At 40.6% G+C, this 21,077-nt stretch overlaps 2 protein-coding genes across 2 annotated transcripts in view; one reads left to right on the top strand and one right to left on the bottom strand.

Moving 5' to 3' along the window:
* Positions 1-18,855, top strand: part of LOC144893021 (uncharacterized) — a 176,129-nt gene extending 157,274 nt beyond the window's left edge. The window contains exon 2 of the mRNA XM_078782438.1: positions 17,837-18,855. Coding sequence (XP_078638564.1) covers positions 17,837-17,839 — 3 coding nt within the window. The 3' untranslated portion in view covers positions 17,840-18,855. The remainder of the gene's footprint in view (positions 1-17,836) is intronic.
* Positions 1-21,077, bottom strand: part of LOC137433546 (limbic system-associated membrane protein-like) — a 498,837-nt gene that overhangs the window by 232,961 nt on the left and 244,799 nt on the right. The gene's annotated exons all lie outside the window — the stretch shown is intronic.

Below are 21,077 nucleotides of genomic sequence, written 5' to 3'. Positions count from 1 at the left end.
AGTAGATCCTACTGGTCCAATTTCCTATGGGATTTTTCATGGGATTTGTCCTATTGGTTTTCTATGGGATTTTCGACCTGACGAAGGGTTAGGGCAAGAATATCGAATTTGTTCAGGTTGCCGGTGATTGCTCACCGACCCTTCGTGAAGAACACCATGGGATCTTTAGCATCCCACAACTAATGCCAGCAGACGGACACCCAGTTTAAGGTCCATCTGAGGGACACACACACATAGATGAATCACCCTGCCTGTGAAATACCGGGATGATAAAATAATTTACAGCTGAGCCAAGATTCAAACCCAGGCTGGACATTTTTCTTCGAGGCGAGTGTGCGTACTTCTAGGCCATCCAGCCAGGCCCTGGTTTTACCAACATCATGTTAAAAAAAAGGATCAAAAGGGAAACAGCAGAGAAGTTGACACAGTTTGAGATAACTTGCTTTCATACTATCACGAGACAAGAGATCAGACAAAAACACCAAATAGGTCACCTAAATGGAAGTCATATTATACGAGGACGTTTCAAACTTGACCTGGCCTTTTTCTATACAAAGTCAAGGCTCGTGGAGGAGCTAGAACACAGCACGGACCAGGACATCATAGAACGAAAAGAACAATACAAAGAAGGGACGACGACACACCTACAGCAGGGTGGAGAGACAAAATAGAGGGAGACTTGGAGGAATAAAGGACATGAAGAAGAATGAGAGCAAGGGGAGTAGGACACGAGGTGAACAAGATGGATGCAGCTGTAAACTCTCAATCACAGAAGTGGAATCACAGAAGTAGAATCCCCATAACCAGGAAACTCAGAAAGCAGTGGATCATCCTGGGGAGGGTTAACGAGGGTAGAAAAGATCATGGTTGTTGATGCAGGGAATTTTTGTTAAAATTCTTATCTAAGCTTAATAGTTGGCTGGTAAAGTAAAGTCTCACTTTGAAAGTGCTTGAAATGCTGAAAAGGCTTCGAAAAAGTTTAGATGGTATTTTTTGTTAAAAGCTGTCAACTAGGCTGGCAGACTTCAAAAAGTGTACACAACAACCTAGGGGTGGAGAGCAGTCACAACATTGCGTTTTTCTCGACATAGTGGTCATCAACAATAACACTGCGTGTAGTAAATGTGTGAACTTATTTGTGGACAATAGTGTCCTCACTGTCGGACAAAGCGGTCACGGATGGTCACTTGAACCTTCAATGGTCACTCATAGCGCAGCTGTTGAACAGCCGTTTTGACTGTCGGTGATTAGCCAAGGGGTGCGGGATGGTTTTGGTGAGCTGCACGTGATGTCTTGATATCACCCCAATTCCACTTTTTTGAAATACCAACTTCTGTCCAGGAAGTCCTTGGTGTCCTTGTGTTTTATACTTCTCCCCCTCCCCCCCCCCCTTCCAATGCCTCCTCCCCCCGGGCCCTCTCCCTTCCACACATCTCCCTGCTCTCGGATGTTGTGTTTGTGTGCTTCCCCTTCTCTCCCCATCTTGTCTTCCGCTCCCTCTTTTTGGGTATTTTGTTTGTCTGGTTGATTTGTTTGTGAAGTAAATGTTAGCTCTTTCACGAGCCTCGATTCAGTATACAAAAAAAAAAAAAAAAAAAAAAAAAAAAAAAAAAAAAAAAAAATTTAAAGCACATGTGGACAAAGTGGCCAATTTGTTGTTCTGCCTTATTTTAATATTGACCAGCAGGACTTTAAAAGTACATCTCACACAGAGAATACAAAAATATTTTTGCTTAACAGATATATTCTTATTAGCTTGTTAAAAATATATTCTTATGAGCTTGTTAAAAAAATATTCTTATTAGCTTGTTAAAAATATATTATTAGCTTGTTAAAAATATATTATTATTAGCTTGTTACAAATATATTCTTAGCTTGTTAAAATATAAATTCTTATTAGCTTGTTAAAATATATATTCTTATTAGCTTGTTAAAAAAATATTCATATTAGCTTGTTAAAAATATATTATTAGCTTGTTAAAAAATATATTAGCTTGTTAAAAATATATTATTATTAGCATGTTAAAAATATATTCTTAGCTTGTTAAAATATATATTCTTATTAACTTGTTAAAAAATATATTCTTATTCGCTTGTTAAAATATATATTATTATTATTAGCTTGTTAAAAAGTATATTATTATTATCTCGTTAAAAAGTATAATATCCTTAGCTTGTTAAAATATTCTTATTAGCTTGTTAAAAATATATTCTTACTCGATTGTTTAAACAAAATGTTCTTATTAGCTTGTTAAAAATATATTATTATTAGCTTGTTAAAATATATTCTTATTAGCTTGTTAAAAAATATAATAGTATTAGCTTGTTAAAAATATATATCATCATTATCTTGTTAAAAATATATTCTTCTTAGCTTTTTCAGCTTGTTAAAAAGTATATTATTATTAGCTTGTTAAATATATATATTAGCTTGTTAAAAATATATTTTTGTCAGCTTTTTTAAATATATATTCTTATTAGCTTGTTAAAAAGTATATTATTATGAGCTTGTTAAAAATATATTCTTATTAGCTTGTTAAAAAATATATTATTAGCTTGTTAAAAACTATATTCTTATTAGCTTGTTAAAAAATATATTCTTATTAGCTTGTTAAAAAGTATATTATTATGAGCTTGCTAAAAAGTATATTATTATTGGCTTGTTAAAAAATATATTATTATTAGCTTGCTAAAAAGTATATTACTATTGGCTTGTTAAAAAATATATTATTATTAGCTTGCTAAAAAGTATATTATTATTAGCTTGTTAAAAAGTATATTATTATTAGCTTGTTAAAAAATATATTCTTATTAGCTTGTTAAAAAGTATATTCTTATTAGCTTGTTGAAAAGTATATTATTATTAGGTTGTTAAAAAGTATATTATTATTAGCTTGTTAAAAAATATATTCTTATTAGCTTGTTAAAAAGTATATTATTATTAGCTTGTTGAAAAGTATATTATTATTAGGTTGTTAAAAAGTATATTATTATTAGCTTGTTAAAAAATATATTCTTATTAGCTTGTTAAAAATATATTCTTATTAGCTTGTTTAAAAGTATATTATTATTAACTTGTTAAAAAATATATTCTTATTTGCTTGTTAAAAAATATATTCGTATTAGCTTGTTGAAAAGTATATTATTATTAGCTTGTTAAAATATATATTCTTATTAGCTTGTTAAAAAACATATTCTTATTAGCTTGTTAAAAAGTATATTATTATTAGCTTGTTAAAAAGTACATTATTATTAGCTTGTTAAAATATATATTATTATTAGCTTGTTAAAAAACATATTCTTATTAGCTTGTTAAAAAGTATATTATTATTAGCTTGTTAAAAAGTATATTATTATTAGCTTTAAAATATATATATTCTTATTAGCTTGTTAAAAAGTATATTATTATTAGCTTGTTAAAAATATATATTCTTATTAGCTTTTTAAACAATATATTCTTATTAGCTTGTTAAAAAGTATATTATTATTAGCTTGTTAAAATATATATTCTTATTAGCTTGTTAAAAAGTATATTATTATTAGCTTGTTAAAAAGTATATTATTATTAGCTTGTTAAAAAGTATATTATTATTAGCTTGTTAAAAAGTATATTATTATTAGCTTGTTGAAAAGTATATTATTATTCGCTTGTTAAAAAGAATATTCTTATTAGCTTGTTAAAAAGTATATTATTATTAGCTTGTTGAAAAGTATATTATTATTAGCTTGTTGAAAAGTATATTATTATTAGCTTGTTGAAAAGTATATTATTATTAGCTTGTTAAAAAGTATATTATTATTAGCTTGTTAAAAAGTATATTATTATTAGCTTGTTAAAAAGTATATTATTATTAGCTTGTTGAAAAGTATATTATTATTCGCTTGTTAAAAAGAATATTCTTATTAGCTTGTTAAAAAGTATATTATTATTAGCTTGTTAAAAAGTATATTCTTATTAGCTTGTTAAAAAGTATGTTCTTATTAGCTTGTTAAAAAGTATATTATTATTAGCTTGTTAAAAAGTATATTATTATTAGCTTGTTAAAAAGAATATTCTTATTAGCTTGTTAAAAAGTAGATTATTATTAGCTTGTTAAAAAGAATATTCTTATTAGCTTGTTAAAAAGTAGATTATTATTAGCTTTTTTTTTTGTTTTCTTCTTCTTTTTTGTATACTGAATCGAGGCTCGTGAAAGAGCTAACATTAACTTCACAAACAAATCGACCAGACAAACAAAATACACAAAAAGAGGGAGCGGAAGACAAGATGGGGAGAAAAGGGGAAGCACACACACACAACATCCGAGAGCAGGGAGATGTGTGGAACGGAGAGGGCCCGGGGGGAGGAGGCGTGGGAAGGGGGGGGGGGAGGGGAGGGAGAAGTATAAAGCACAAGGACACCAAGGACTTCCAGGACAAAAGTTGGTATTTCAAAAAGTGGAATTGGGGTGAAATTAGCGGGGGTAGAAAAGATCAAGGTTTTGGATGGGGGAAGATAAGAGATGGTGGTGAACAGCTGTTTTAAAGACTTGGAGGGTGGAGTGGGATTGAAGAGAGTGAGGGAGTTTGTTCCAGAGGTGGGAGAAAAGAGGAATGAAGGAGTGAAGGTGAGCAGAGAGTCTTGATTTTGGCAGTTTAACCAAAAGAGGGTTGCAGGCAGATCTTGTGCGACCTGTAGGAATATTTGCGGGACAGAGCCCAGAGAGAGCTGGGGGGGGGGGGGCAAGGCCAGAGAGGAGTCGGTAGAAGACGGAAAGACCACCAACCTGCCTGCGGTGAGTGAGTGAGAGGCCCTTGGAGTTAGCTTCATCGCGGGAGATTCCAATGATTCTGAATGCTTTGGTTTCAACAGCGTGAAGACGAGCTAGGTGTGAGGCAGGAGCACCAGCCCAGAGGGGAGAGCAGTATTCCATTGAGCTGCGGAGCTTGTTAAAAAGTATATTATTATTAGCTTGTTAAAAAGAATATTCTTATTAGCTTGTTAAAAAGTAGATTATTATTAGCTTGTTAAAAAGTATATTATTATTAGCTTGTTAAAAAGTATATTATTATTAGCTTGTTAAAAAGTATATCTATCTATAATTCCAGTAATCTCTGTGTGTTTGTTTGTACGTTTGTACGTTTGTACGTTTGTTTGTCTGTGACCGCTGTTTCTCGACAACCACGGGTCCGATATACTTTAAACTTGCCAGGTATATTGCTGGGGACCCGAGGATGTGCCTTTTCAAGGTTTCATATTAATCGGACAATTACTTACCGAGCTATGTCCAAAAAACGATTCAACCAATCAGAGAGCAGCGAGCTATCGCGTGTGCCGAACGTGGCGGACACACTCTGCCTCGGATGGCACATTTGAGAGCGTATTCATTTATTTCACGTTTGCAAACTATGTTGGCGCTATGTTGGCGTTAAACTATGTTTTAAAACTAATAAAAACCATTTCATGTAAATAGAGGGGGGGGGGGGGGGGGGATTGTCACTGTACTCGCACGAGCAGATGGCGGAAGTGCCTGACCGCCAAGTGAAGTCCGAGCAACTCGCGGTCGAAGGTACTGTAACGGCGTTCGGGCGGGCGAAGCTGCCGGCTAAAGAACGCCAGCGGTTGCCAAGCTCCGTTTTAAAACTAATTAAAACCCCGGGGGGATTGTCACTGTACTCGCAAGCCGTTCGCCGTTCGCTTTGGCGTTGCGAATGGACCAAAACATTTCATGGACCAAACCATTTCATGTAAATAGAGGGGGGGATATAATTTTAGATATAGATATAGTACGGGCATGCCCTAGTTATTATTAACTTGTTAAAAAGAATATTCTTATTAGCTTGTTAAAAAGTAGATTATTATTAGCTTGTTAAAAAACATATTCTTATCATCAAGTCATATGTATTGTTACAGCCGCCCTCATTCCGGTTGCCTGGTTAAAATCCGGACGATTGCGTCAAAGCGTGCATGCACTTTCATGCATAACCACATTCGATAGTAGTGAGTGTTCAGACCCGGTCAATAACCAGCTATACCTCTCACCCTTGTGATCTATCCACTCTGCCCATTATACCTTGCCCATCAGTCACATTCTACTAAAATTCCGTTTCACTTCGTCCTATAGCTCAACTCACTTGGTTGTTTCTATCAATATTTTATCTTTGCTTTTTTATGGTGTGAAACTTAAAATTTAAACAATGTGTCTGCTGTCACTGCTTCGGGGAGATGGGGCTCGCTAGCCCTGTTAGGCAGCTCATCGAAGAGAAGGAAATTCTGAATCCAAATCTGTCGCTGCCTTGCAGTGCAGACTTTTTTTTCCCACCAAAGGCTACGGATTTAATGGGGTAAAGGAAGCAATCCTTTATAAATAAGGTGCCCTTTGCATTTGTTAACCCGTGGGCCACCCTTGGGCAAGATGCACTGCTGTATTTTATCCCCCGATCAAGGTTACGTGAAGCCATGGTAGCCTGTGGTGGATGGCCATGCAGGCAACTGTCACATGTTGCCTGTAATGGATGCATGGTCTTGAAGCTAGGCAGAGGATTATCTTATATGGCGAGGATCACTTGGCTGGTATAGACACTGCAAATCAATGGCAATGGCAAACCACTTCCGTACATGCCAGGAAATAATAATGAAGAGATAGAGCTATTGTGTTGGATGATGAGCCCCTCAGGATTGAAAGCAACCAAATGGCTACTGGGGAAGAGCAGCAGTACCTTGATTATTAGGACTGACCATTATGACGGAACTGGGTCGAACCCGTTTGGTTTTGTGCTCTGTTGTCACTTTCTATGTCTATCCATCTTTCTATGAAATATTCATCTTTGTCTTTCCTAGGTTGTCAAAGGAAATCGGAATTTATCCACTTTAGGTAGTTGGGGAGGAGGCAAAAAAAGGGTTAACAGATACCTGTGCACAGATCTGGAGCAGGATTGCATGGCCTAAAGGTGGAAGCAGTCAGTCTATAACTCCACATATCATTGCCAAAGAAAGGAGATGCAAGCGAATGCTCAAATAACCGAACCATTGCCTTGATTTCACATGCCAGTGAGACATTACTAAAGATCATTCAACACAGAATAGAAGACTCCGTTAAGCTAGAAATACCCATTAAGCAACCAGGTTTCAGAAGATGAAGAGGTACATTGCGATGAAATTGCAAATCCGAGGCGGATGATGGAAAAAGCAACGGAATATCAAAGGAAGGTGCATCTCTGTTTTATAGATTATGGCAAAGCTTTTGATTGTGTTGATCACAAATTGATGTGGATTATGCTGAGAGAAACGTGGATGTCAAGCACCTGATATGTCTGGTAAGAGGCCTGTATACTAATAAAGAAGCCACAGCAAGAACAGAGTATGGAGAGACACAATATTTTGGAATTAGAAAAGGGCATTCTCTCCCCTTTCTTGTTACCTCCACCACCGAAGGTGCACGTCCGTTTAGTGTCTGTCCGTTTGTGAACAAGATGTCTCAAAAAGTTGTGGACGGATTCGGACGAAATTTGGCAGAGATGTAGTGTATGTGACAAGGAAGAAATGATTAGATTTTGGTGAAGATCCGGATTCGGATCCGGCTGGTAGAATTTGTAAAGTGATTCTTCACCATTGGGAGATTGGGCCAAAAACGATACATAGTAGGATATCTCAAAAAGTTATGGATGGATTTGGACGAAACTTGGTGGACAGGTTGTGTGTGTGACAAGGACGAATCGATTCGAGTTTGGTGAAGATCAGGTTTCGGATCCGGCTAGTATAATTTTTTTAAGTGATTCTTCACCATTGGGAGATAGGACCAAAAACAATATACAGTATAGCAGGATATTTCAAAAAGTTATGGATGGATGATTTTGATTAAATGTGATTCTGTATTGTGATTTTCTGGTATACTGTAGGACACAAAACGTAACTGTTCACCTGGCGGGGGTGTGCTCTCTACTGAGTAGCGTTCTAGTTCAATCTGTATAGTGAGTACATCATGAGAAAATCAAACTTGGATGACATTGAGGCCAAAGTCAAGATTGGAGGAAGATGGATCAACAATTTAAGCCTAAGGTACATGACAATACCACTCTGTTGGCAGAAAATTCAGAGTACTTGGTGAAACTGCTGAAGATAGTGAAGAAGGAAAGCGAAAACGGTTATTTTTATCTAAACCGAAAAAAGACTCAGATGTTGTCAACTGGGAAGATTGATTGGCAGACGAGTATGTGGAAATAGTGAAAAGTTTCATCTTCCTGGGTTGTAACATTGAAGTGAGCGGAAAATGTGGAGAAATGAATAGACGGTTAGTGTTGGGGAGAACAGCAATGTCAGGACTGACAAAGATCTGGAAAGACAAAGATGTGACAAAACACAAAAGATGTGACAAAACAAACCAAGAGGAGGCTGGTGAATGATCTGGCATTTCCATTTGCAGTGTGAGTCCTGGACAACTGGAAGCAAGGATGAACATTGACAGTTTTGGAAATGTGGTGTTCGGGACGAATGTTAAAATTCCATTGACTGCAAGAAGAACAAATATATTTGACCACCATGTACATTAGAAGTGCTGATACTAAAACAGTCATATTTTGGACACATCAGGTGTGCAGAAAACGAAAGTTTGGAGAAATCAATTGCATTTACAATTTTTTTTCTATTCACATCTCTTGCTGAGTAGTTTTAAATTGGTTCTGCAATATGGGTTTTCTGATGACATTTGCCATAACGGTGATGAAGGTTTGTAATGTGTTTCGTGTTGGCTTTGGTAAAGTGCCATCTATTTATTGCAAATAAAAGTATGGTGAAATTAACCCTCTCAACCTTCTCATGCTACACTGCATGTCCCTTCTATGCTTTCTTCCCTTAACTCCTCTCCTCTCCGAACTTTACTTCCCCCTACTTTTAATTTACAGGGTGTTAACACTTTACACAAACTGTTACACAAATTGCATTTGCGGGCGTGTGCGCGCGACCGACACACACACACACACACACACACACACACACACACACACACACACACACACACACACACACACACACACACACACACACACACACACACACACACACACACACACACACACACACGACCAAGTACTCAGCTCAGGAACAACAAGGAAAAGGCAGCATTGCTCATTGAGATATCAGGAATTGAAAATGAAAAGCTGAAATGTCCAATTTCCTTTGATCATCCTTGAGATGTTTCTAAAACTTGATTTGAATCAAGCTGAGTCCACCTGTGTTCAGGTCAACTCATTGGACATGATTGAGAAAGAAACACACCTTTCTAGATAAGGTCCCAAAGTTGACAGTGCACGTCAGAGCAGAAGCTCCACCATGAAGTCCAAGGCACTGTCCGTAGAACTACGAGATATAATTGTGAGGGCGCATAGATCTGGGGAAGAGGTATAAAACAATTTCTATAGAGTGTTGAAAGTCCCCAAGAGCACAGTGAGCTCCATCATTCGGAAATGGAAAGAATATGGAACTACCCAGACTCTTCCTAGAGCTGGCCGTCTGACCAAACTAAGCAACTGGGCAAGAAGTACCTTGGTCAGCGAGGTGACCGAGAATCCAATGACCACTGACAGAACTACAGAGTTCCTTAGCTGAGATGGGAGAACCTGCCGGAAGGACAACAGTCTCTGCAGCACTTCACAAATCTCGGCTTTATGGGAGAATGGCCACACGGAAGCTACTCCTGAGAAAAAGCCAAATGAAGACAGCACGCCAGGAGTTTGCAAAAAGGTAGGTGATTTGTTTGCAAAAAAGCAGACAGAGCGTGAGGCAAAATACTCTGTGGTCTAATGAGATGAAGATTGAACTCTTTGGCCTGAATGCAAAGCACTACGTCTGGTGGCAATTGAACATAGCTCATCATTCATGTAACACCATCCCAACCATGAAGCATGGAGGTGGCAGTATCATGCTATGGGGATGCTTATCAGAGGCAGGGACTGGGAGACTTGTAAGGATAGAGCGAACAAAGAATGGAGCCAAATACAGGCAAATCCTTGAAGAAAACCTGCTTCAGAGTGCAAAACACCTTAGACAGCGGCGAAGATTTATGATCCAACAGGGCAATGACCTGAAGCATACAGCCAAAGCAACACTGGAATAGTTTCAGAACAGAACATGAAGGTCCTTGAGTAGCCCAGAAAAAGCCCAGACTTGGATCCCATTGAGAATCTGTGGAAAGACTTGAAGATTGCTGTTCACCGACGCTCCCCATCCAACTTGCCAGAGCTTGAGCAAATTTGCAAGGAAGAATACAAGAAACTCCCCAAATCTAGATGTGCAAAGCTGATACAAACATACCCGAGAAGACTCCAAGCTGTAATCGCTGCCAAAGGTGCTTCTACGAAGTATTGACTCAGGGTGTTGAATACTTATGGAAATTAGACATTTCTTCATTTCATTTTTCATCATTTTGTTAAAAATTCTAAAAAAGAAATTCCACTTGGACATTATGGGGTATTAGTGTAAAGTGTAGATCATTATGTGTGGATCAGTGACAAAAACCTTAATTTAATCTATATTTATTTCAGGCTGTTACACAACAAAATGTGAAAAACGTCAAGGGGTGTAAATACCTTCGGAAGATGCACTGTATAAGTTGAGACAAACGTTTACCGGATTTGAACCATTGACCGATTCAAACGTTTACCAGATTCGAACCATTAACCGATTCAGTCCACTACCGGATTCGAACCTTTAACCGATTCAAACGTTTACCGGATTCGAACCATTGACCGATTCAAACGTTTACCGGATTCGATTTTATTTCATCCGATTCAGTCCATTACTGGATTTGAACCATTTCCCTATTCGCGTCTTACATTATGTTTCTCAGGCCTTTACAGAATTCCAACCCTTATCGGATTACCATAGTTAATTACCATAGATTACCATTCATTCATTCATTTTCATTCATCGGATTACCATAGTCCATAATTTACCCTATTGACACATTCGCATCCGCCTTTTGTACAAAGAAATCCAAAACCCCCCCCCCCCCCCCATTTTTGTTATGGTACAACCCTAACTTTGAATCGGGTAAAGGGTAATGGGTGCTAACTTCTCGGACATCTCACACAGTAAATCAATCCGTTTTACGGTGTTTGTAATTATCAGGCTGCCTGCTGTGTAGATCTCTTATCTTGTATAAGGAGGTTTAATATGCATTCGGTAACATGGAGATCGCCCATTGGCCCAAGGGATGGAGGGGTGTAACTGTTGGACGTTTGTGATGTAATTACGTCGATCAAATCTAGATATCACAGGTGTTATGTCCCAATCAGCGAGGCCAGGATCACGTGTCAAGTGAGTTCTTTAACTTCCTTGCCTTCCTCTGCTGCTCTGTCTCATAGCTCTAGTCTCTAGGCCTGGGGTTCTTAACTGGGGGTATGGGGACCAAAATCTGGGGGTACGGGACTCGTAATAAATAATAATTATAAATTGTAATAAATTCAATGAAATATCAACTTTAAATATATAATAATAATAATAATAATAATTCATTTATTTTGTATAGCGCTTTTCCAGAAGCCCAAAGGCGCTTTGACAGAGTGGAAAACATAATGCATAACAATACATGAAAACAACAATTGCAAAAAGACAAGAATCAAGAAAACAAACAGCAGCGATATACGGCATATATATAAGACAAGAATCAAAAAGACAAGACAAGAATCAATAGGGAAATATTTAAAGCAAAAGGAGGGAGAAGGAGAAGAGATAGTCAGGGGTTAAATGCTGTGGGTTGAATGTTGAATGCAGCGTTGAACAGGTGGGTCTTTAGTGATGTTTTGAATGTGGTGAGTGAGGAGGAGTCTCTGATGGTGTGAGGTAGTGAGTTCCAGAGGGTGGGAGCAGCGATGGAGAAGGCCCTGTCCCCCCAGGATCTGAATTTGGTCCGGATGGAGGGGGTCAGGAGGTTGGTACCAGCAGAGCGGAGGTTGCGGGTGGGAGTGTGTCTGGAGAGGAGGTCAGCCAGGTAGGATGGGGCCAGGTTATGGAGGGCTTTGTATGTCAAGAGGAGGATTTTGTACTGGATTCTCTGGGGGATGGGGAGCCAGTGAAGCTTGTAAAGGACGGGGGTGATGTGGTCACGGGTCCGGGAATGAGTGAGTAGACGGGCAGCGGAGTTCTGAATGTATTGGAGTTTATTGGTGATTTTTGAGGGTGAACCATAGAGGAGGCTATTGCAGTAGTCCAGACGGGAGGTGATGAAGGCGTGGATGAGGGTTTCTGCAGCCGTGGAGGAGAGGGATGAGCGGAGACGGGCAATGTTTTTCAGGTGAAAGAAGGCTGACTTTGTGATCTGTTTAGTGTATTTGTCGAAGGAAAGGGTTTGGTCAAAGATGACGCCAAGATTCCGGATGTGAGGGGAGGTGGATACTGGGATACCGAATTCGATGTTGAGGGCAAAGTTATGGGTGGATTTTGTGAGCGTTTTTGGGCCAATGATGATTATTTCAGATTTATCACAGTTAAGCTTGAGGAAGTTGATTTGAAGCCAGGATTTTATTTCAGTGATGCAGTTTGTCAGGATAGAGTGGGTGTCGGTGGAGACGGACTTGGTGGAGATGAAAAGCTGGATGTCATCGGCGAAGCAGTGGAATTGGAGACCATGACGGCGGATTAAGTGACCGAGCGGGGACAGGTAAAGGATGAAGAGGAGGGGGCCAAGAACTGAACCTTGGGGGACACCTTGGGGGAGGGGAGCAGTGGGGGATTTGCAGTTATTGATGGAGATGAACTGGCATCTGTCAGAGAGGTATGATTTAATCCAAGAGAGGGCAGTGCCGGTGACGTTAAAGGTGGATTCAAGTCGGGTGAGGAGGATAGTGTGATCGATGGTGTCAAAGGCAGCGCTGAGGTCGAGGAGGACGAGAATGTTGAGGTTGCCAGCGTCAGAGGAGAGGAGAAGGTCGTTGGTGATTTTGAGGAGAGCAGTTTCAGTACTGTGGTTGGAGCGGAATCCGGATTGGAATGTTTCATACAAGTTATTGGCAGAGAGATGATGTTTGAGTTGAGTGGCTACAGCGCGTTCCAAAACTTTTGACAGAAAGGGTAGGTTGGAGATGGGTCTGAAGTTGTTTAGGGTGTCAGGGTTTAGACCAGGTTTTTTTAGAATGGGGGTAACAGCAGCAATTTTGAGGGAAGGTGGGACGATGCCTGTAGACAGGGAGGAGTTTATTGTTGCAATGATAAGTGGAGAGAGAGCAGGGAGGGAGGCTTTGACAAAGCTGGAGGGGATGGGGTCAAGAGTGCAGGTGGCAGTTTTCATTCCTATGAGGAGTTCAGAGAGGTCAGTAGGAGAGATTGGGGAGAACCGAGACAGGGGATGGCAGGACAAGGGGGGGCAGGTGGTTGGAGGGGGAGCGGGTGCGGCGGTGGTCAAGCTGTTGTAGATGTTGTCAATTTTGCGTTGGAAGAAAGAGAGGAAGGAGATGCAGTTGTCTACTGTGAATGACTGGGTGGTGGTGTTCAGGGGGCGGAGGAGTTTGTTTATTGTCGAGAAGAGTGCTTTTGGGTTTCCGGAGCCAGAGTGGATAATTTGAGAGTAGTAGGCAGAGCGGGCGCGGGAGAGGGCATCTTTGTAGTGTTGTATGTGGTCCTTGTAGGCTTGGGAGTGAACTGTGAGACCCGTTTTATTGCGGAGTCTTTCAAGTTGGCGAGCACGAGTTTTCATCAGGTGGAGTTCAGGGGTAAACCAGGGAGCAGAATGGGTGAAAGAAACTGTTTTGGTTTTTGCAGGCGCAAGCTGGTCAAGGCAGGAGGAGAGAGTGTGGTTGTAGTAGTCAGTGAGGTCGGAAGGGGTGTGGAGGTCAATGAAGGGAGAAGTGGACATTTTTTCAGAGAGGGTGGATGAGAATGAGGTAGGTGAAAGAGCGTTTAGCTTACGGAAGTTGATTGTGCGATAATGCCTTGGTGTTGGGGCGGGGATGTTGATGGTCAGAGTGATGGCTAAGTGGTCAGAGAGGGTGAGGTCGGAGCCATAGAGATGGTGCAAATTTAATCCAGTGGAGCAGACAAGGTCCAAAATGTGACCACGGATATGGGTAGGAAAGTCGACATGTTGAGTGAGGTTAAAGCAGGTGAGTAAATCAGTGAAGTCAGTGGTTATTGTGGAGTCAGTGGAGTCCATGTGGATATATGTATATAATAAATATGTATGTCTGTGAAACAGGTTTCTCTGCATTATTGAACCTGAAATCAAAGTGGAGAAATCGACTTGATGTGTCCGATGATATGCGAGTGGCGTTGTCACGAACTGTGCCCCGATTCCATATTCTGATTGCACGAAAACAGCAGCAACAATCTCACTGGATTAGTAAAACGGCTTGCATAAAACTTGCATGTTTTAGTTTAGTTTAGTTTAGTTTGTTTTGTTTCTTTGTTAACAAGCAAAGAAATAAATAGGGATACAATCCTAATGATTTTCTTTCCTGTTCTGTTCCTATTTATCCATATGTAAAACTAAGCTATTGAGATATTTTGAAGTCACACTGGAACCTAATGGGACTGGTAATCAGGCGCGGATCCCCGAACTTGGCCCATTTTCTGGGTAATAAGTTACCAATTTTCATCCAAAAAAATAGGCAATTAAAGTAAAAACACCCCTCAGAATGCACAGCAGAGCACCTGGAAATCAAAAAAATTATCGGGGGACATGAGGTGCGCCTTGGTCAGTCAACAGTCTGGCGAAGGGGGTATGGGGACATCTTGGGCAATCTGTTGGGGGTCTTGACAGGGAAAAAGGTTAAGAACCCCTGGTCTAGGCCATACAAATACCACACCATGCTGCATAGAAATATCACACCATGCTGCATAGAAATACCACACCATGCTGCATAGAAATATCACACCATGCTGCATAGAAATACCACACCATGCTGCATAGAAATACCACACCATGCTGCATAGAAATATCACACCATGCTGCATAGAAATACCACACCATGCTGCATAGAAATACCACACCATGCTGCATAGAAATACCACACCATGCTGCATAGAAATATCACACCATGCTGCATAGAAATACCGAACCATGCTGCATAGAAATACCACACCATGCTGCATAGAAATATCACACATGCTGCATAGAAATATCACACCATGCTGCATAGAAATACCACACCATGCTGCATAGAAATACCACACCATGCTGCATAGAAATACCACACCATGCTGCATAGAAATACCACACCATGCTGCATAGAAATATCACACCATGCTGCATAGAAATATCACACATGCTGCATAGAAATACCACACCATGCTGCATAGAAATACCACACCATGCTGCATAGAAATACCACACCATGCTGCATAGAAATATCACACCATGCTGCATAGAAATACCACACCATGCTGCATAGAAATATCACACCATGCTGCATAGAAATATCACACCATGCTACATAGAAATACCACACCATGCTGCATAGAAATATCACACCATGCTGCATAGAAATACCACACCATGCTGCATAGAAATATCACACCATGCTGCATAGAAATACCACACCATGCTGCATAGAAATACCACACCATGCTGCATAGAAATACCACACCATGCTGCATAGAAATACCACACCATGCTGCATAGAAATACCACACCATGCTGCATAGAAATACCACACCATGCTGCATAGAAATACCACACCATGCTGCATAGAAATACCACACCATGCTGCATAGAAATATCACACCATGCTGCATAGAAATACCACACCATGCTGCATAGAAATACCACACCATGCTGCATAGAAATACCACACCATGCTGCATAGAAATATCACACCATGCTGCATAGAAATACCACACCATGCTGCATAGAAATACCACACCATGCTGCATAGAAATACCACACCATGCTGCATAGAAATACCACACCATGCTGCATAGAAATACCACACCATGCTGCATAGAAATACCACACCATGCTGCATAGAAATATCACACCATGCTGCATAGAAAATATCACACCATGCTGAGTACTAAATACTAATTGAGTACCAGTTCACTGGTAATTCCCTGTGTGTCGTAAAAAGGCGACAAACAGGGTTGGCGGCAGGAAGGGCATCCGGCTGTAAAACATTGCTTCAAAAAGGGGACCAAAAAACAACAACAACCATGGTCCCCGAAAAAGGCCAACCCCCGCTTCGCGGGGAAAAATGGCCTCTAAACGGTGGGTGGGCTGCATAGATATATCACACCATGCTGCATAGAAATACCACACCATGCTGCATAGAAATACCACACCATGCTGCATGCATGTTCGATGTAGTTGTTGTTAACAGTCTTGTAGCATACCTACCTGCTGTACTGCTTCAGCATTAGTTTACCTTTCACCAAGCCCAGGTCTGTTTGGACCAGGGTGGGGATTATATGTTAGTTTTATTATTGACAAATTGTACTAATATTATTATTGTTGTTAATATTATTAGTATTAATAAATGCTTTGTTGCAATGCTATCATTGTTTTTGTTATTTATTTTGCAATAGGAATACCATGTCATGGAAGAACCTATTTAGTCTAGGAGGAAGACTAGGTCCCCCTGCACCCCCCGGAGATATACTTCTAATCAGTGTTTCTAGATTGGAAAAAATGTGTAGAAAATGACTAGCTATGGCCCCAAGCTGAAAAAATGTCCCACATACCATTTTTATGCAAATTACTGCTGCCATTATCAAAAAAACGATTTTTGACATATCTCAGCCAATATTGCAGATAATTGAAAAATGAAGGTGTCTAGACCCATGTTTTGAAGGGCATAGATCATGATAGAACTATTCATAACATGATTACATGTGTCTATGGTATACTAGTATGCATATTAATGCTGTAATTACAAAATAATCAGTTTTACAAATGATAAGGATACGTTAATACTGCAGATAACTTAACATGGTACATAAGGGGTCTAAACCCAGGTATTTTCAAGGTTAAATGTCAACAAGATGCTCCTGAGTCTTGCATAGGGGCGGGACATTGGCAGTAACATTGGTACCACTCAACTTTTCTTCCCACCATTGACTTTGTATTGCGAGAGATTTTCACTTGCTTATTTAAAGGTTTCTCACCCAGCCCACGTAAAATCTACCAACTCCTGCTGTTAACTCCCAAACATATTTTTTTATGTTATCCAATCACAGTGCAGAAATGACAGACTAGAGATCCAAATTAGTGCTGCTATAGCTGCCATTTTACATTTCCATCCATGTAACATGCGCGCTCGCGCGCTCGTATCAATTGGTAATGTCGCGCGCTCGTATCAATTGGTAACGTTGATGTTATTGAATACCTCAGTTGAAAGTTCAGTCTTCCATTCCATCTGTGTGTTGTTCTTGGTATTCATCCTCCAATCTAGCCAGGTAAGATGCTAACTATAATGTTACTCACACTCTTGACTTCAGTTTCTGCATGAAATCATAAACAGGCAGAATAACAGCTGAGCCAGCTAGCACCATGTTAGCTAACGTTAAAGCTAGCCTCATCTATGTACAGTATGTTCCTAATGTCGGTGTAACTTAAACTTTTGTTAATGCCAAACATGAGACATATCTGTTGACTTCTGTATATGAATTGAACCAGAAAGAGGCACGACAGCTGAGCTAGCTACAGTAACTTAGCACAATGTTTCATTGGCCTAGATAGCTAACGTTAGTGTGGAAGAATTTAGATGTTTTAGCTATTAGCACTTTTGATGCCACTAAACATGGTTTAGTCAGCTAAAAAGTACCCTAGTGTAGAACATGACTCAGAACCTCTGTTACCTCACTGAAAACTCAGAGCCTCCTTTCACAGGCACTTTTAACATCATTCGTGATTTCTTATTTGTCATTTAACAGTGATGGTAGACATCGACAGCAAGCATGCCCAAAAGAAAACGGAGTGTAGAACCTGCAGCCCAAAGCTCTCCTCCTACATGCATCCTTCATGTACCATCCATGTCTGATCATGGGGATTTCACGCCCCTCCGTAAAATTAAAGGATCTGCTTCAGAAAAACTGCAACTGCTTCAAAAGATCCGGGATAGACGTCTCAACCAACCGCATGACTCCCCATGTCGTATGCAATCAGTATGTGATCAGATCCCGGCAACTCTTCCTGATGACCTAGAAAGAGTAGGATATCACAGCAAGTGTTATAAGCACTTTGTCCGCCACTTTCATCGTCTGGGAGATGATACAGAACCAGGGCCATCAACCTCATCATGGCATCACTCTCCTCGTAAACCAGGAGGTTCTGCTGAACCCATCTTCCCGCCAGAGTGTATATTTTGTGAGAAAGTTGAGACCAAAGATGCTCATCGCAATACTGAGAGGCCTACAACCTTCCCATCCTTTAAAAACAAAGAAAATGCATGGGAGCAAATCGAAACACGGGCTGAGAAAATGGGTCTCTATCGACTCCATCGAAAGGTGAAAAACAAAGACCTCTTTGCATGTGAGGCCAAACACCATCCGTCATGTTTTAAAGCTTTCCGCACAGCATTCTACAACTATGAGCGTGCGATTCACAGAGCCGAAGCACCAAAGGAGCAGGCTTGCATGTCAGCCGCCCATGAAAAGGCATTCAACTCAGTACTGGAACACATTCAAACCCAGGTCATCCAGCAGAATAAAGTTCTACAGCTTTCTTCCTTGCGCTTGCTCTATGTCGAGGAACTGAAACTGAATGGATATGAGAACTCAAATTATCGGTCAGAGAAACTACTGAAACGCCTACAGAATGACCCAATCAAGGAGCATATCCACTTCACGAAGGTTGATCATGACAAATGTGATGTCATTTCTTTCTGGCTTGTGCACAGCTCAAACATAACAGTTTCCAATGCTCTCGCACGAGCATTCACACTCGGAAGCACAAACAAGAACCAAAATGTTGCCCTCCAACTTCGCCAGGGTATTCTACAGGCTTTCAGAGAGTGTAAAGACCAACCATGGCCACCAACAGCTGAAGACATGGAGCTCAATCCTGAAGACATCCTACCTCCAGACCTTGTCCGCTTTCTCAGCGTGCTAATGACTGGCAAGGAGGGCATCGAGACAGAAAAGGTGAAGCGTCTGGTCTTCTCCATTGGACAAGATCTGTGCCGTGCAGTGTCAGATGGAAAATGGAAGTTACCAAAGCACATTCTCCTCTGTGTGACTGTAAGGCACCTGTTCCGAAGCAAACAGCTCACCACAATACTACACAGGCTTGGACACTCTGAGAGCTACGATTTCGCCTTGGAGTTGGAAACTGCTCTCGCCAAGGTCCTGGATGAAGTCTCAACTTATCGTACACCACAAATTGTGACAGGAGAGGGCAACCTTGTATTCCACTGTGAGTGGGACAACTTGAATAAAACCACTACCAGTGTGCACGGCAGCAACATTGTAAACAGTGCTGGAGGAATCATGGTGCAGGAGGTCAAGCCCGGGTTCGAGAGCAGCAAGGACCGAATGCTACCTACCATAAATAGGTCACAACAGCGTAGCCTGAAGGTCGACACACCAAAAACTCTCCCACCCTTGCACTTTACTCGCGTTGGCCCGAAGTTCCCTGAAGGCTCATCATTCACACCGCCAGCAGAGAATGACACAGTCTATGCCACTACGATGCAAGAGTACTACATCTGGCTCTTCATCAGATACATCGGAAGCTGTGGCCTGCAGCCTGTGCCTGGGCCAGGGGGTTTCACCTCTGCAACTGGTTCTCCCCCACCCAGCAAATCAACAGTCGACTACTGCACGCCTATCCACCAACCGATCACAGACAACGCAGTTGTTCGTGAGCTACTGAAGCGTTCCGAGGCAGCAACTGCTGAGGTGGGTCAGAGATGGGTCCTGAATACATTTGATCTGGGTGTCTGCATGAAAGCCCTTCCCATCATCTGGCGCTGGCCAAATGAATTTGCTAGTCATGTAGTAACGATTGGACCCTTCCACACATCCATGAACTACATCGGGATGCTCACTGGACACAAGATGCGTGGTTCTGGATATGCAGAGATTCTCTTTGAGGCACAACTAGTAACAAGTGGATCTCTCAAAGGTGTTCTCAGTGGAAAGGCCTACGCAAAGTCCCTCTTTTGCCTTTGTGTTAACGTCTGTGTAGACGGACCTTAATATGAGTCTATTATTTCGTAAAACTGTGATTATTTTGTAAATAAAGCACTAATTAGCATACTAGTATACCATAGACACATGTAATCATGTTATGAATAGTTCTATCATGATCTATGCCCTTCAAAACATGGGTCTAGACACCTTCATTTTTCAATTATCTGCAATATTGGCTGAGATATGTCAAAAATCGTTTTTTTGATAATGGCAGCAGTAATTTGCATAAAAATGGTATGTGGGACATTTTTTCAGCTTGGGGCCATAGCTAGTCATTTTCTACACATTTTTTCCAATCTAGAAACACTGATTAGAAGTATATCTCCGGGGGGTGCAGGGGGACCTAGTCTTCCTACTAGACTAATTCAACTGCTCTATAGACCTTAACATGGCAGGTGTTTAGAAACACAGGAATTCTTCTGGATTCTTTGTAGTTAATAAGCTTAATCAGCTCAGGAGATCATAACTAAATCTATTCTTATTTTGAAAAGCTTCCAGGGCTCTGCTGCTGAGCCCGCTGGAGAAGCTTAGACCTATTTCATATGGCCCCCCAATAGGAATGTCCGACTATGTTAGTGCCTGCAGGGGGCGATATTTTTGACCTTCGCCCCGAGCGCCACAAACCATCACTACGCCACTAGGCCAGGCCTTACGTTAAAAGGAGAAAAATTGATGAGGGAAGCCATCTTTTGGACAACAGAAAAGAGGAAGGTTGGATGACTAAATATTACTTGGAGAAGTTTGGCGGAGAAAGAGCTGAAAGAATACAATGGCAGGAGCATCGACGAAGCAGCGAAGTCAGCCAAGATGGAGGCGTTTGCATGATATCGGCCATATGCATTTTTGGGGACGCATATTGGATAAATGGATGAAAATAAATAATGCTTCAAATGATATGGGAAATATTCTGAACATACACACGTGTTCTTCTCAACTGCTGTTTTTGCTACATTTTGTACAACAAGCAGAGAAAACGTGAGTG

Source organism: Myxine glutinosa, chromosome 1 (assembly GCF_964187855.1).
Source record: "Myxine glutinosa chromosome 1, kmMyxGlut1.1, whole genome shotgun sequence".
In the NCBI taxonomy this organism is placed as follows: domain Eukaryota; kingdom Metazoa; phylum Chordata; class Myxini; order Myxiniformes; family Myxinidae; genus Myxine; species Myxine glutinosa.
Note: the sequence above shows the minus strand (reverse complement) of the source record. Positions and strands in the feature narration are given on the sequence as shown.